The sequence below is a fragment of the Tiliqua scincoides genome, chromosome 6 (genome assembly GCF_035046505.1).
Source record: "Tiliqua scincoides isolate rTilSci1 chromosome 6, rTilSci1.hap2, whole genome shotgun sequence".
Taxonomy (NCBI): domain Eukaryota; kingdom Metazoa; phylum Chordata; class Lepidosauria; order Squamata; family Scincidae; genus Tiliqua; species Tiliqua scincoides.
In genome coordinates, this window is record NC_089826.1 from 16,963,309 (window position 1) to 16,978,628 (window position 15,320).

At 42.4% G+C, this 15,320-nt stretch overlaps 1 protein-coding gene across 1 annotated transcript in view; it reads right to left on the reverse strand.

Moving 5' to 3' along the window:
• Nucleotides 1-15,320, reverse strand: part of UNC5C (unc-5 netrin receptor C) — a 394,830-nt gene that overhangs the window by 67,322 nt on the left and 312,188 nt on the right. Inside the window, exons 5-6 of the mRNA XM_066631993.1 lie at nt 7,468-7,648; nt 2,698-2,865 (exon numbers count right to left, since the gene is read on the reverse strand). Of these exons, the coding sequence (XP_066488090.1) occupies nt 2,698-2,865; nt 7,468-7,648 (349 nt within the window). The remainder of the gene's footprint in view (nt 1-2,697; nt 2,866-7,467; nt 7,649-15,320) is intronic.

Below are 15,320 nucleotides of genomic sequence, written 5' to 3' on the forward strand. Positions count from 1 at the left end.
ATTCTTTTCCAGCTAATGAGGGGGTTAAGCAAGGCTGCGTCCTTGCCCCCTCTTTATTTAATTTATTCATTAATGACCTTGCCCCTTTTTTGTTAGAGACTGATTCTCACTGCCCAAGACTCAATCAATGCCCTATTTTCCTTTTACTTTACGCTGATGATACTTTACTCTCACGAACGCGGGTTGGGCTAAGGCGCCTGATTTCTAGGTGTATCCAATATTTCTCAGACAATGCTCTACAGTTACTCGAAATCTAAAATTTTAGTCTTTGAAAGGCGATGGAAACAGCCTTTAACAGGGCGATGGAAACAGCCTTTAACAGGCGATGGAAACAGCCTTTAAACAGGGTCTTTAATGGCAAGGCTATTCAACAGGTCAAAACCTTCAAATATTTGGGTTTGACCTTTCATCATAGTTTGTCCTGGGTTCTGCAGTGCAGTGCAGAAATCTCAAATCTGCTCTCAAATCTGCTAGACTATCTTCACAGGGCATTTTACGCTTTTTCTACGCAAGGGGAAATTCCTACATCCCTGCAGCCCTGCGAATTTTTAAGCCAAAGTTGTGGCCCAATTATTCTATGGGATACCAATTTGGATTGCTGCTTTTAATAAAGAAATGGAAAGAGTACTTTCAATTTTTCTTTATAAGGTTTTTTGTTTACCCCATTATACACCGCACTTTGTCTAGAAGCAGGACAACAAAGACTTGAATGTACAGCTTGGTGTAGATTCATTAGTTTTTGGTTAAGTATTTGTTTTAATAGGTGGAATAACTCACTGATTTGCTTTCTGATTCTTGGACTTACTCTGGCTATATTTGCCTTTTTAGTAAGCTACGATCAATTGATGTACCGGAGGACTTGGTGGATAATGACTCTTTGATTCGGGCCAGAAAAATCATAATCTCTAGATTGAAAGACATTGAATACCAGGGACTCCTTGCTGAGGCAAATAAAACCCACTCACCTTTGCATTTTCAGAATTTTCCCTCTTCTGGTCAGTGTCCTAAATTTTTATATATTTTAGATAATCCTTTATCTCGTCGTGCTTTTACGCTCGCCAGATGTAATGTGCTCCCTTCCTGGGAACTGGATCTGAAATTTAATAAAACTGCGCAACAGCGACTGACATGTTCTTGCTAGTTGGGAGTCCAGGCAGTGTCCAACTGCCCGCCGTCTAGATCTATGTATTTGGATTCGTTTTTTTGTCAATCACTCTGACTGTCATGATGAATTGAAATTACAGATATTACTTACAAATGAGAATATGACAAAACCAATAACGGACTTTTTATATGAGATTTTAACTAAACATAAAACGGAGGGAAACTTTATCTGAATCTATATTTATTCTGTTCTGATGACCTGCTGGAATGCAATCTTTGTGTAAGTTGCTCAGACAACTGTCAAGTTTTATGCCTAATAAAGATCGTCTGTCTGTCTGTCTGTCTAGGACAGCATGTTTTTTGGGAGAATTCCATGGCTCCCCTCGCTGATTTCTGCAGCTCTCTAGGGAGCCACAGCTCACAGTCTGGAAATCACTGAGTTAAGACATTTAGGGTGCAATCCAAAGCACCACTGCAGCCAGCGCCAAGTCCCTTGTGCTGGCCGAAGAGTGTTGTGAAAGTGCAGTAAAACATTTTCGCGGCACATGGCTGGCACATGGATGTGCACTGGTCTCCCTGTGCTGATGCGAGCCCTGGGGCTCAGTAAGTTTGCTCTGGCCGAGCACAGCTGGTGCAGGGGTCTGGGGGGTGTGTGTGGGGGAGGCAGAGAGGAAGCATTTTGGGGCAGGGGGAGGGCAGGCGGCTGGCGGGGAGAAGGAGGTGGGGCCAGGGTGGCCCAGGGCAGTTCCGGGCTGCTGGGATTTGCGCCACTGATTTAGGTGGCACAGATGCAAGTAGTGTCACTGGGGCTGCTGCGACTCTGCCTGGGGTAAGGGGAATTTTTTCCTCAGACAGCCTGAAACGTGCACTGGATCCAGCACAAGCCTGCCTGTTCCAGCACAAGTTAGGATTGTGCTGTTAAAAATGTAGCTATGAGAACTCTGCTTTCTGGAAATTTTTTTTTTTTTTTTGGGGGGGGGAGGTGAAATAGAAATTTTCCTGGAGGTGAAATTGGAAATCCTCCAAATTTTTCAAATAATGTTTGCAGCTTTGTTGTATACACCTTTTCTTTGTTCATTTAATGAGGTTACAAATATGATTTTTGGCTCAGAACCACTTCAGGGTGCAATCCTAACCAAATTTCCAGCACTAGCACAGCTGTGCCAGTGGGGCATGTGCTGCACCCTGCAGTTGGGGGGCACTCACAGAGGCCCTTCTCAAGGTAAGGCAATGTTTGTTCCCTTACCTCGGAGTTGCATTGCCCTTATGTCAGTGCTGGAAAGTTGGTTAGGATTGCAGCCTTAGATACTTAAATTCCAGTCTATTTCCAGAGATTTCAACAGATCATAGGCTTAGTCTTCTAAGATTTTGAGCTTTGAAATGTTATATAAATTCTCAGAATTACAATGGATTTGTGCAATAATGGGAATTAACCTACTGCTGTTTGCACACCATTTGGTATACTTACATAACACAATAGATTTGCTGAAAAAAGGAAAAGTGAGTAAAAGTCGTCTCCCAAAAGCTTAATGCTAACTGAAAAAAAGGGCTACCAAGTATATGTACATGGATTATTGTATTCTTATGACCTACCTGGGCACAATGTGGTGCAAGCTATTTTTTGATAATTCTGGCCTTCACAAACAGCACCCCCATTGAGCGGAGCAGGATTGGTACAGGTCCTTGTACGCTTCTGAAAGCCTTTTCCACAGCGACTGTTGCACACTGACCACTCAGTCCACGTGGACCATCCTCCATTAACTGAGAAAATGAGAGATGTAGATAAGGTGAGAAGCAGGACAGACAACTCACTGAACAAAGGGTTTTCAGGAGTTGTCCTGATGGTATCATGGTTTCATGCATCAAGCTGAATAATCTGTTCTTAAATTTTCCTGCTGGCCTCTTTATTAAACCAATTTTGCACCTCCAGACACACATAGAGTGTTTCCACTTAATCACTATAGTTATCTATATACCTGGATCACTGCTTCTTCTCCCTCCTGCATTCTATGCAATTTCCCGCCTGCTTCCCTACAGATTGTCAAAACCTCCCATTAAGCACACTGCAGTTAGCTTGGCTATTTTAGATGGTTTTGGTAGAGCTCTCTCTCAGTCTCAGTACAGCTTGGGTCCAGTCCTGCTATATATAATGACAGCCTGCAATTTATGAATTCTAATTAAATAAATCAACAAATGCAAAATGAACAAATATCCCCCCCTTCTCAAATAAGTGTGACTACTCTTACTACAATACTTACTTATCTTAGTAAGGCTTTATACACAAATTTCATCAATCAGCTTTTATCTGTTCTTAACAGGGTTTGTGGCATGCCACTGAGAGCAATCTTGCCCATAATCACAGCAGAAAACATGTATCTGAGGCTGCAGGCGTGTTCTTCCATCTTCTAGGCTGCTCAGACTGGGCTTGCTAACCAGTGGCAATCCTGGGCAACATCATGCCCAGGGCCTGGTGCCCACGCCCTTCGAGGTTGGGTGCTGCAGAGCCTTGCGCAGCATCCTGGAACACTCAGAAGGCCCTTAAATGGCACTTTCAGAAAACCAGAAGCACCGTTTAAAGGGCCCTCTGGAGGCTCAGTAGGTTTTCTGAATGCTAAGGGATGCAGCAGGATGCCTTGTGCCTGGTACCACGTGGCCCCCTGGCTCTACCGCCAGGGACGCCATTGTTACTAACAGCTGGTCTGCATGTGCTCATGCCCCGTTTGTAGGCAAAGAAAGCTGGAGAAGTTTGAAATGATAAACAGGGAAGAAGCTGTCTGGCCCTTCTTTTGCATTAAAATTGTCCTTAACTTTCAACTTAGTTGATTCTTCTCCCCAACTCCTAGGCATAATTTGAAACCAGCAGAGCCAAGCAGTTTTCTCATGATGACTGAAATGAATACCTCTGCTATAATTCTATGAGCTAATATAGCTGCTCGTTCCCTAATGGCCCCTGTTTCTTTTAAGTCCTGGTATGTGAGAGTCAAATTAAACATGATTTTAAACAAATTGCTTGATGTGTGTGTCTGTGTGTTTAAATAGTACATGCAGGGACCAAGAAGTCAGTGTGAGACCAAAGTGCAACAGAGAAGGGGTTTAATTCTTGGCCCCCATCATGCCCCAATTCAGATTGCCCACCACCACCATCCAGTTACCATTTATTTTTTAAAAAACAACCACCAAAAAAAAAAGAGCTATGCAACGCCAAACAGCAAGCTTAAAGTAATATATAGTTTGGCTCTGATGGAATTTGAAAGTATGGGTAGGCTTGTAAAGAACCTATCTGTTCAGAGACTTTATCTATCAAATACCTATGCCTAATAAAGGTTTGGGGGGGGGGGGGAACCAGCATTACACAGGCCTGTACACGGGTGAATTCTCATTTTGTCTTCATTCCCTAATAGATTTTAACAAACATGCTCAAAAGTTGTGGCAGAGTACTTGACTCTGTTTCTAGCTCATAATCTCTCTTTTAGGAATGGGTGATGAAGTTCCACCTGCCCTGTCAAGCTCTTTGTGTGTTTTAGAGAGGATAATTATTGCTTGTGTGCACTAAACTTTGCTGAAGCTCAGGTACGCTTTGCATTTGCCATCTGAACTGTGCATGTCTGTTGTGCTTCCTTTGCATCAAAAATACAGCTAATCAACACTATTCAACCACTTTCTCATTAAAAGTGGTACAAGCCCTCATCACTGAGGCAATTACTTGCAATTAAGCAAATTGCCTCAGTGGATGCAGCCCTGGCCATGGAAGAAAAAGGGTTCAGGGATAACCTGGCTTGAAATTAAATTGATTGTAATAAAACCTACAAGGATCGGCTACTGTAATATTACAGCTAGTTCTTATCCTTGTAATACTGCATTGGTCAATTAGGGCACATTACTCCAGCCACATGTAGTCCATCAGAAAACACTTTCTGCATGGTGTTGCCGCAGTACACAGGAGGCATAGTTCATTGAGATGCTTAATATGTGGACCCCTGAAAGACTCCATTCTAGAGCCAGCCATTGACAGAAATAAACAGCATTAGTATGGAGGATCTTCATATAATTCAGGGGACCGATGTGGTTTCTCAGCAGCTTCTATGCAGTTGGTGTAATATGTAAACATTTCCAAACATTTCCACTATAACAACAGAAAAAGAACCCTGCTGGAGCAGACCAAAAGTCCATCGAGTCCAGCATCCTGTACCCCACCACCTTGACCAATCAAATATCTCTGGAAAGCCCATAAGCAGGGCATAAAAGCCAGCAGCTGCCCCCTACTGTGACTTCTTGCAACAGCTGGGATTCGGAGCATACTCAGAGCTTTTACATTGCTATCTTAGATAGATAGATAGATAGATAGATAGATAGATAGATAGATAGATAGATAGATAGATAGATAGATAGATACATACATACATACATACATACATACATACATACATACATACATACATACATACATACATACTTTATTTACGTTCATCCAACCAGCTCGTCACAAACAACAAAACAAAATACACAGAATTAAAACCAACACCCCGTTACACATATATAAAATCATAAAATCAGAGGTCTATACTCTCAATTTTCTTCCTAACCAACTGTGCAGCATAACAGAAGCTGGCAACCCTGAGTGATATATCCGAGTAAACATCAGAAAGCAGAAAAGCAAGCTGCTCCTCCACCTGCATCCCCGTTTCAATACCGAAGATCGGGGAGATAAATTTAGATCTCAAATCGTCATAGTATGGACATTGCAAAACAATGTGGGCAGTTGTCTCCACCACATTTTGAGGGCAGGGGCACAGTCTCTCTGAATAGGGACGCCTTGCATAACGCCCCAAAAGAACTGCTGATAAAAGTGCATTACACCTAGCTTTAGTAAAAGCAATCCTAAATTTAGGTATAACAATATTATAAAAATATCTAGCAGGAGCAAATGCAAGAGCTTGATCCCCAAGAAAAACATACACAGAAAGTCTGGCTCTCGCAGATCTCAATTCAAGGTCTACCAACCTCTGACGCAAAATTTCTTTTGCGTCTCCCGGGCTCATCATCATTAAAGACTCTGGGGAGAGATTGCAGAGTTTGAAATGATCCAAGCACCTTTTTTCCCAGGTGCCTACAAAAGGATCTGAAAAGATCAAATAAGTAAAGTTATCCTGTCGCGAGAGAATCTTCAAAAAATAATGTAAGGCATTTAGCCACATCGACATCTCCATACTTGGGGTACCGGATTCCAACCTGACCACAGTGTTTGGCACACATCAGGGAACATACATCAATTGGCGCAAAAATTTGGTCTGGATCACCTCCAAAGACCTGGTATTTAAATATGGGGCGATCTCAGAGCCATAGAGCAATTGACGCTGTGCCAGAACCACCTTTCAGAGCGCGATACCATAGTCTTTCGAGACTGAAGGTTGCCAATACAAAGAGCAATTGAACCCTAGTTTTAGCAGTGTGCAGCCTTAAAGCCGCAGGGAGAAATTTGGCGCCTTTGGATAAATAAAAACGATAAATGGCACCAGATGTTTTCTGAGCTGATTGACTGACATAGTTTTTGTGGGCCAAATGGCCTCCTTAATAATGAAAGATCACCCCCAGGTATTTTATTATTTTAACCTGCTCAATGGGTTTCCCATTTAGGAGCCATCGAAAGGCCTTATAACGTCTAGCAAAAACCAGCACCTTTGTTTTATCAGAATTTATAATTAATTCCTCCTGTGAACTGACCAGGGCTAGATGGCGAAGAGCCCTCCTCATGCCGACCTGTGTTCTTTACATTGCTATCTTGATTGACAGCCATTGATAGATCCATGAATTTGTTTAATTTCCTTTAAAGCCATTGTAAGGAGCGGCCATCACTACATCCTATATCAGTGACTTCCATACATTGACTGTATGTTGAGTGTAGTTTATTTTCTCTGTCTTGAATCTCCTTGCAATCAGTTTCATTGATGATCCCAAATTAAGCCATTTCTTCCCAACATTGCATATACGCTAACAGGGACCAAATGTGTGGGCTGGGCAGAAATGGGTTACTGAAAATTTTTCATGTCTACCAAATCCCCTCAGTATCCTTCTGTGTACTTTCACAAGTCCTTTTGAGCCTTTCATCAAAGGCAGTTGGTCTACCTCACTGATAATTTGGATTGCTCTTTTCTGCGTTTCACCCTATAGCATCCTGACATGCTTAAGATTAAGAAGGTCTAATTGAGGGGTAACCATATAACCTAATGTATATTTCTTCTTTTAAGGACTTTGAATCTGCATATCAGTGAAAGAAATGAAGGCTGGCAGTAGAACCCTGTATATAATCTGATAGCCACTGCAAACTTCAGTTTAATCAACACAAAGCAGAACCACCTCCCTTACCATAGACAATGACAGCAGCAGTTGTGCTCTTCCTCTTTGCCACAATATTTTTGGCAACACAAGTATAATTGGCTGTGTCTGAGAGACGCGCCTGCTTTATGATCAGGTTGTGGTCAATAGTGATGTAAAAATTTCGGTCTTCAACTGGATCAATCACCTCTTCATTTTTCAGCCACTCCACCTGGTAAGATTCACAGGATAAGGTCAGCAGCCCACACAGAAACAGGACAGGCATCTTTATATCAGTGCACATACATGATGCAGTGCTTTGTTCATTGCTATAAAGCCATACATTTCTAACCACTAGTAAGTGCCCCACAAATCACAAGAGGCCTTCTGAGCTGCACTGCCTGGTGGAGCCTCTCAGAGGGAGAGTCTCCTATCAACCTCCCATATTACATGTCCTCAAATATTTATCTGCTTCTCCTAGTAGATTCTATAGTCCCATCCCAAGTGCCCTTCCTGCTGAGTTCAACACTTCTTCCTAAGCCACCCTAGCTTCATTCTGCCTATCACTTGACTCTCTCCAACCTCACTCCTTACTAATTTAAGAACTCATGACCTCTTCCCTTGATTGCAGCCTTACATTTCCAATTTTAAATTTCTTTGTAGGAGGAGTACTCTGCTTGTCATACGCTATACAGAGCAAAGCACATGGTGGGCTCAAAATTAATGTTACCAGTAGTAACTCTAGGTTCTTATTAGTCCTTGAGTGTTTCCATATTATGGAATGTTGGCTGGTCACACATTGCTTTGCTAAACGAAATTAACTATTCTGGCTTTAGAAAGTATCTCTTATTTTTCACAGATGGCTTCAGTTTAAAGGTATCTAACGGCCCAAACCCATGGCCCATGAGAGAAGGGTGCAGGGGGTAAATTGTCATGCTTAGGGTCAAAAAAGGGGCTTGGAACCCAAGGGAAGGGGCCACAAAGTTTTTTTGGGATCTTACATTTCCTGATCTCACCAGGGATGGGGTGTGTGTGTGTGTGTGTGCAGAGAGTACATTGTACCTGGGCCCTGGGTTAAAAAGGGTTTCCAGGAGGCAAACTAGGAGAGCCAGAAATTTCCTAGTATCTCAGAAAACATTTGTATATATTGTATATATTGTGTGAAGACTAGCATCCAAGTTTTGTGGAAGCCTACATCATTTATATATCATAATTTGGAGAAATTATGATCAAATGGAGAAGGGAAGGGGCCCAAAGTAAATTTTGTACCCCTGATAAAATTCCTCTGAAGTTCTGCCCAATCCTATTCTCCTGCAGAATGCACATTACACCATTATTTACACTGGTGGCAATCAGGAGAGACCTTGCCAACTTTGGTAAGTTTGCAGGGTAGGCAGAACAGGGCAGATCAGGAGAGGGAAAGAGCATGTGAAAGGGGATGTATCCTGGCACAAGCAACTTGCACCAGGCTGTCATCCACTCCAGAGCCACCTGACAAGTCTCCTCTGTCTCCTTGGACTTTTGCTAGTTATATAGCTGGAGCAGGCTCAAAGAGACCCATTAGTGATCGAGGGGCTTACAGAAGGGTAGGGGAAAATGTTCTTTCTTACCTCTCCCAAGTCCCCAATCGTGCCCCACCCCCCATAGCTTGCAGCACAGCCTCTTCTGGTGTGACTGCATGCTGTGGCTTGGGAAAGGATAGGATTGGGTTGTAAATGGGGGCATAAGAGATGTACACTGATTAGTTGTAAGAATTTACAGATCATACTTTTAACATTTCTCAGATTAGCTGAAATAATCTCAGATGTAGTTGACTGCTTACTATACAATTTCAGTTAGAGTAATCAGTTCAGATTTTAGAGGAGCAGCTAAATGCGTAGCAGCTACACTTGGACTGCTACTGAGTTATTGATCAATATACATGGCATTAAATAAACTTTGAGATGGGTAGCCCCTCCAAACTTGGCAAAGTAGTGCCCTCTTATATTTAGCAGTGGGAGAGCAACTGTTCCTCTTCATTCCAGCATGGTGCCTTTGCCAGTAGCTGGTGTCTCTTCTGCACCTCTTTTTCAGACTGTAAGCACTTTGGCAACAAGGAACCATGTATTGATTTATTTTGTGATGTAAACCACATTGTGAACTACTTTTGGTTGAAAAGTGGTACAAAAATATAAATAAGAATAAGTATACGCCCAATTCAACTGTGGTCTCACGAAAGTACTTAGAAGGACAACAGGAGGAATCCATCTCAACAAGTATGCACAAGCAAGACTCTGAAGGACAGGGTTAAGATTGAAACGTGCCAAATCTAGAATTTCTACTGAGCATATCTTCAGAAAGGAGGTCTGATATATCATGACATCCTGACTGGTGCATTTCTCCTACTGCATTTCTTTATATAACTCATAATTTATGTTATTTGCTGTCACTGGGTGTGGTTCCACCACTAACTTAGATGGCTTCATAAAATTAGACAAAGTCATGGAGGATAAAAGTTGTATCAATAGTTGTAATGGCTATTTGAGAACTCCATGTTGAAACTTCATGTTCAGAAGCAGTTAGCCACTGAATAGCAGCTCCTAGTAAACAACATGCAGGACTAGATGGACCTGTGCTCTGATCTAGCAGGATGTTCTTAGGATAATACATGTTGTCATGTAAATGAGAAACGATCGTCTCATTCACACATTACATTTTTAAGGGTGAACACAAAATGTGTTACAAGTGAAACATTACATATGAATACCTAAAAAAAGTAGTGTGTGAAATACCCTTGAGAATATGTGCATAGATCCTACTTTTTGTGCTATAGGCATGTTATTCACATTTATAGTGCATTCAGAGTCATTTCTTTAAAGTGCCTTTAGAAAAACAGAGGGAAGAGGTTAGAGATCTAAATACGTGCTCTCTGGCTATACAATATTCCATTCATTTCTGCCTTAAAAAAGCACCCCATTCTGCAAGTGCTGCCTGAGGTAAGCTAGCCCAACATAACTTGGCTGAACATTCACTGGCTTATTTGTTTTTGAACTGAACATGCTTTAGAGGCCCAGGATGGATCAAAGCAGTGCCTTCATGTCACTTGATCATTGGAATTTGTGCCCAGTACTTTAATCAAATGAAGAAAAACAAAAACATTCTCAGCCCCCAGCCAGTCCAATGAAATATAGAGAAGACTGACTGCTAAGAAAGACCTGGTTTGTACTGACAAACATCCCTTTTATACAAACCATTTGAACATCCGCCCAAGGAGATGAAGCCAACAAAGTCTGCTCCATCCCATTTCAGTCGGAGAAACAACCATAATCGACCACTCATAAAGCTTGATTCATTCCTTCGTAGAGCTAGTCAAGTACTACAAAAATAGAAATTACACCAAAGAAGGAACGTGAACATTTGAATGAGCTGTTCCATTTTTCCAAATGATAAGGACTGCAAAAACACTGGCCTTCATTGAGGACTGGCATCAACAACACATTTAGATGCAGATTTCAAAACAAGCATGTCTAAATGAAATGTGCCATAAACTTTATTAAGGCAGACAACATACTAAACACTTATAATGAGAAAGGAAATGGCCCAGATCACTGATGCTGAAACTGAGAACAAATTATAGAGTCAACGTATAGATTGCTGTTATTGCACTGACAGACATCTCCTTTTACTCCAAACTATTTTAACATCTTCCCAAAGAAACTAGATAATACAGGTGATCAAGAAAATGTAACATGAACATCAAGGGCCAGAATATTACCCATTTCCTGTATGCAATCGGTACAGGATTCAGGAAACAGAGGGGGGAAAAGTATTCCATTTTTTTAAAAGATAAAATACTGCACAGTTAGTATGGTTCAATAAGTGGAAACCCTAGATAAGTTAAAAGGCATCTGTATAAAGTGATGATAAAAACCACATGGGGCTGTGACAGAGGACACAGAATAAAGTGAAAGAAGACCCTTGGAATAATCTCTCATAATCTCTCAACGTTATCATGTTATGCTTTTTGCTCTGCATGTTTTTTGTTACCCTCTTGGTTCTCCCTGTTTTACAGTGTTCCTTAAAATCAAGCCTTGTTATACCTCAATTTCAGAGCCCTGTTAATAATTCCTTCCAAAATACTGCATTCACTTTCTGAGAATGAAAATTAAAACCATTCACCAATGTTTTATGCATATAATGTATCATAAAAGACAGGATATTGCATTTTAAGCTCCTTGGGGCTTTGACCAAAACCACCAGATCTACTTGCAGGTCCTTTTGAAAATGTGGCCATTATGATATCACTGATAATAATGCTATAAGGCGTAAGCACCTGCTTCTGATAGAGAAAACACTCTTTGCAATTACCTAAGGAGTTTGCAGGGCTATTTGCAATAAAAACACTGGCTCTTCTACATTTTAACATGGGGTATTATGTTTGTGATTTAGGTACCCCACAATATTTTACTGCTATACGTTGTGGTCCCTTCTATCTGTCACGTCTGTGTTGTCACCAAATCTACTATCCTAAGGTTCTGGGGGTGAAAAAAGAACACTGTCATTTATTTATCCCTGCTCTCTTCCAACAAACTCAGGAGTGGTATAAACTTGGTTCTCCTTCTGAGGAAAAAGAAGAGAAATTGGTTGGTCACCCAGAGAACATCATGGCTGAGTGGGGACATGGACTGCAGGCACCCCCATTCTGCCCTTCCGCCTGTTTCTCTCTCTTCTTATGTCTCCTTTAGTGGTTAATTTTCCAGTTAATTTTCCCCTCCTCAATCCTGAGGGACAACTGAGATACAAGATAAGCAGAAAAAAAGACGGAACATCTATTAGCTTGCCTTAATTGCCTTCCAGCCTTCTTTGCCTGTGTCTGGGAACATTTCTGAATTATCAACAATCAGAACCTGGCTGACACATGGCTGTTGTAGATTTAATACATCCGTATTATATGTAGCCAAATTATAATAAATCCAGCACTGTCAAATGACAGTTTGCCTAAACCAGCAGTCTCCAAAGCAGAAACAACTGTGCACCTGTAAAGGTGTTCCTGATGCGGGCAGAGCTTACTGTTCTGCCCTGCAGCCTCCTGTTCTGCCCCCAACCTTTGCGCTGGTCAGCTGCGCATGCCTGGAAATCTGAGCACAAAACCTGCTGGGGCAAGATGGTCACCAGATCCAGCCTACAAAATTGAGGGTCAGAAAAGTTTTTCCCAAACTTTATGGTTTGATATGAATTTGGGGTGCTGATTCCAAAAGTGGCATCCATTTGGCCCAACACGTCTAGTTTTGGAGATATAGGAAGCTCATGAGGAAGCTGCTTGAACCATTCACTAAAGAGGCTATGCCGTGTCTCCAAAACTAGACGTGATAGGGCAAAATGGATGCCATTTTTGGAATCAGCACCCCAAAATCATATCAAACCACCATAAAGTTTGGGAAGAACTTTTCTGTATGCCATTTTGGGAATCAGCACCCCAAATATACCCAGGAATTGGTGTAATGTTTAAGGAAGCAAAAGGTGTGTTGGCCTGTGTTATCTAGGAAGGAAAAAAGGGAAAGTATGTCTATTTAAAATACTGTCTAAATAAACAAAATATGTATGTTTAAAATAAAGTTGACAAAATTAACTTGCTAAATTTGAGCTGCAAGCTCTTTGAGGCCAATGTTGTTGGTTACCTATTTGCACAGCAAGAGTTAGAGCGGAGTATGAAAAAGACCTCAGCTACAAATTCATTATTGAGCTTTGCCAAGCAATTGTTCTCTCCGTCAGGCAGCCCAATCCTGAGCTTCCCGGCATCCACTGGAGCAGCAGCAACAAAGCAGCTACTGCTGTATCCAGCAGGTGCTGGCAAGCAGCAAGAGGTCTTCTTGGGGAATGGGACTTTCATCCCCTTCCCATGGGAAAAGCCCAAGCCCTGCAAGTCCCAAGCTCTGCAAGTCTATGCTGGTATTTTGCCAGCACAGACTTGAGAGATTCTGTGTTGGCCCTTTTGCCTGACACAGAGTTTGGGATATGGTAGAGCAGAGCTCTATCGATCCTGCCCTGGTTCCTCTCCCTACCCCGCCCTTCTCCTGCTTCCCAGAGCTCGTACTGCCATCTGGCGGTTTCACTTACCCATGGCGGAGACGCGTCCTCTTCTTGCTGGTGATGGCCTGGCACCTAACTGCCGCGGGTCCAGTGCCCGCACTCCTTACTCACCAGGTGCCATAAACATGCTTTATGGCACATTTACAGCAACCAGTGCTGGTGCTAAGTCTCAATGTCAGCACTGGCTGAGTTCAGAATTGGGTCCTTAGGCCCTACATCTGCAACATGGAAATACCAGGGCTGACACAAGGACTTTAGATATAACATTTGTGAAGTGTTTTAAACATACTACGTAAACTCTTTTTAAAAAATAAAATCTATATTTTTATCAATGGCGTCGTTGGTGGGTGCAGGGGGTGTGGGCCGCACCAGGTGATGTGCAAGGGGGGGTGATGCGCACTGGGGGATCACGCGCTAAAATCACGGTTTTGGGAGCAACCCCATCATGCCATATACCGTTGGATGTGGAATGTCCAGCGGAATGCAGTGCAAAAACTGGATTGAAATATCTCATTTCCAACAAAAGTTATGGCCAAAAAATGGGAAAGAAAAAATGCATGGAGCCCTATGGAAAGTGAAACCAAGCCGTATCACGTGTTTACTTGTGAGTAGATGACCTTGCCTTAGTCCAACGGAAAGGGCAGGCTGAGAGGAAACCAACAACACCTGAATGGTCCTGATCCAATGAATGCAGCCCCCAGAAAACACACAAGAAGGAGGTCCCTCCCTCCCAGCTGCGAGTGTATAGAGCCCTATGGAAAGCAAAATGAAGCCAAGTGGCCGCGTTTACTTGAAACCAAGCCATATCACATGTGAGTAGGCGAACTTGCCTTAATCCGTTGGAAAGGGCAGGCTGAGAGGAATCCAACAATGTCAGAATAGTCCTGATCCAATGAATGCAGCCCCCCAAAAACACCTGAGAAGGAGGTCCCTCCCTCACAGCTGCGAATGTATTGAGCCCTATGGAAAGTGAAAAGGCCTCATGGTCGCATTCACTTGCGAGTAGGCAGACATGCCTTGGCTTGTGATCAGGCCAGGCAAACGGGAATGTGAGGACACCAGAATGGTCCTGATCTGATGGAACTGGAGCACAACAAATGCTCCAGAAGGCAGCCTCTCCCCCCCCCCCCACTAAAAAGGACAGAAAAAAAGAGGCTTGAACTGGTAAGGGGTATGTTTTGTATTTTGCACTTGGAAAGCCAGGTGGGTCTATCTTGATATGCCTGAAACAGAAGAACTTTAAACTGGGCACTGGGGAGGGCTGGAAATCTCACTGATTCTTTTGGGGGGGGGGTATTATTGCAGGCGGACCACAGAGAAAATTCACTTGGTGGAACAGGACTGGTTCCCCCTTATTTAATTATTTCTTTTATTTTAATTTAATTATTTATGATTATTTATTTTAATTTGCTTGATGGTGTCACTTCTGGCCATGACATCACTTCCAATGGGTCCTGGACAGATTGTCATTCTAAAAAGTGGGTCCCGGTGCTAAAAGATTGAGAACTGCTGCAATAAGGTGTTAGTAAGTTGAAACAGGGTGTGTGTGTGTGTGTGTGTGTGTGTGTGTGTGTGTGTCTACAAGTTTTCAAAATCACTAAAATCAGAGTTTGGAGGAATAATACCATCATGTTATATATCAATCAATGTGTAATTTCATGCAGAATGCAATGAAACAAACCACATTGAAATATCTTTGTTTTATCAAAAGATACAGTCAAAAAACCAGTGGGGACGGGGTGATGGTACATCACCACGCCTACCACCTGGGGCGTTGTCCCGCCCACTGCATGGGGTGATGCACAGGCCTCCCACACCGGGTGACACGAATCCTA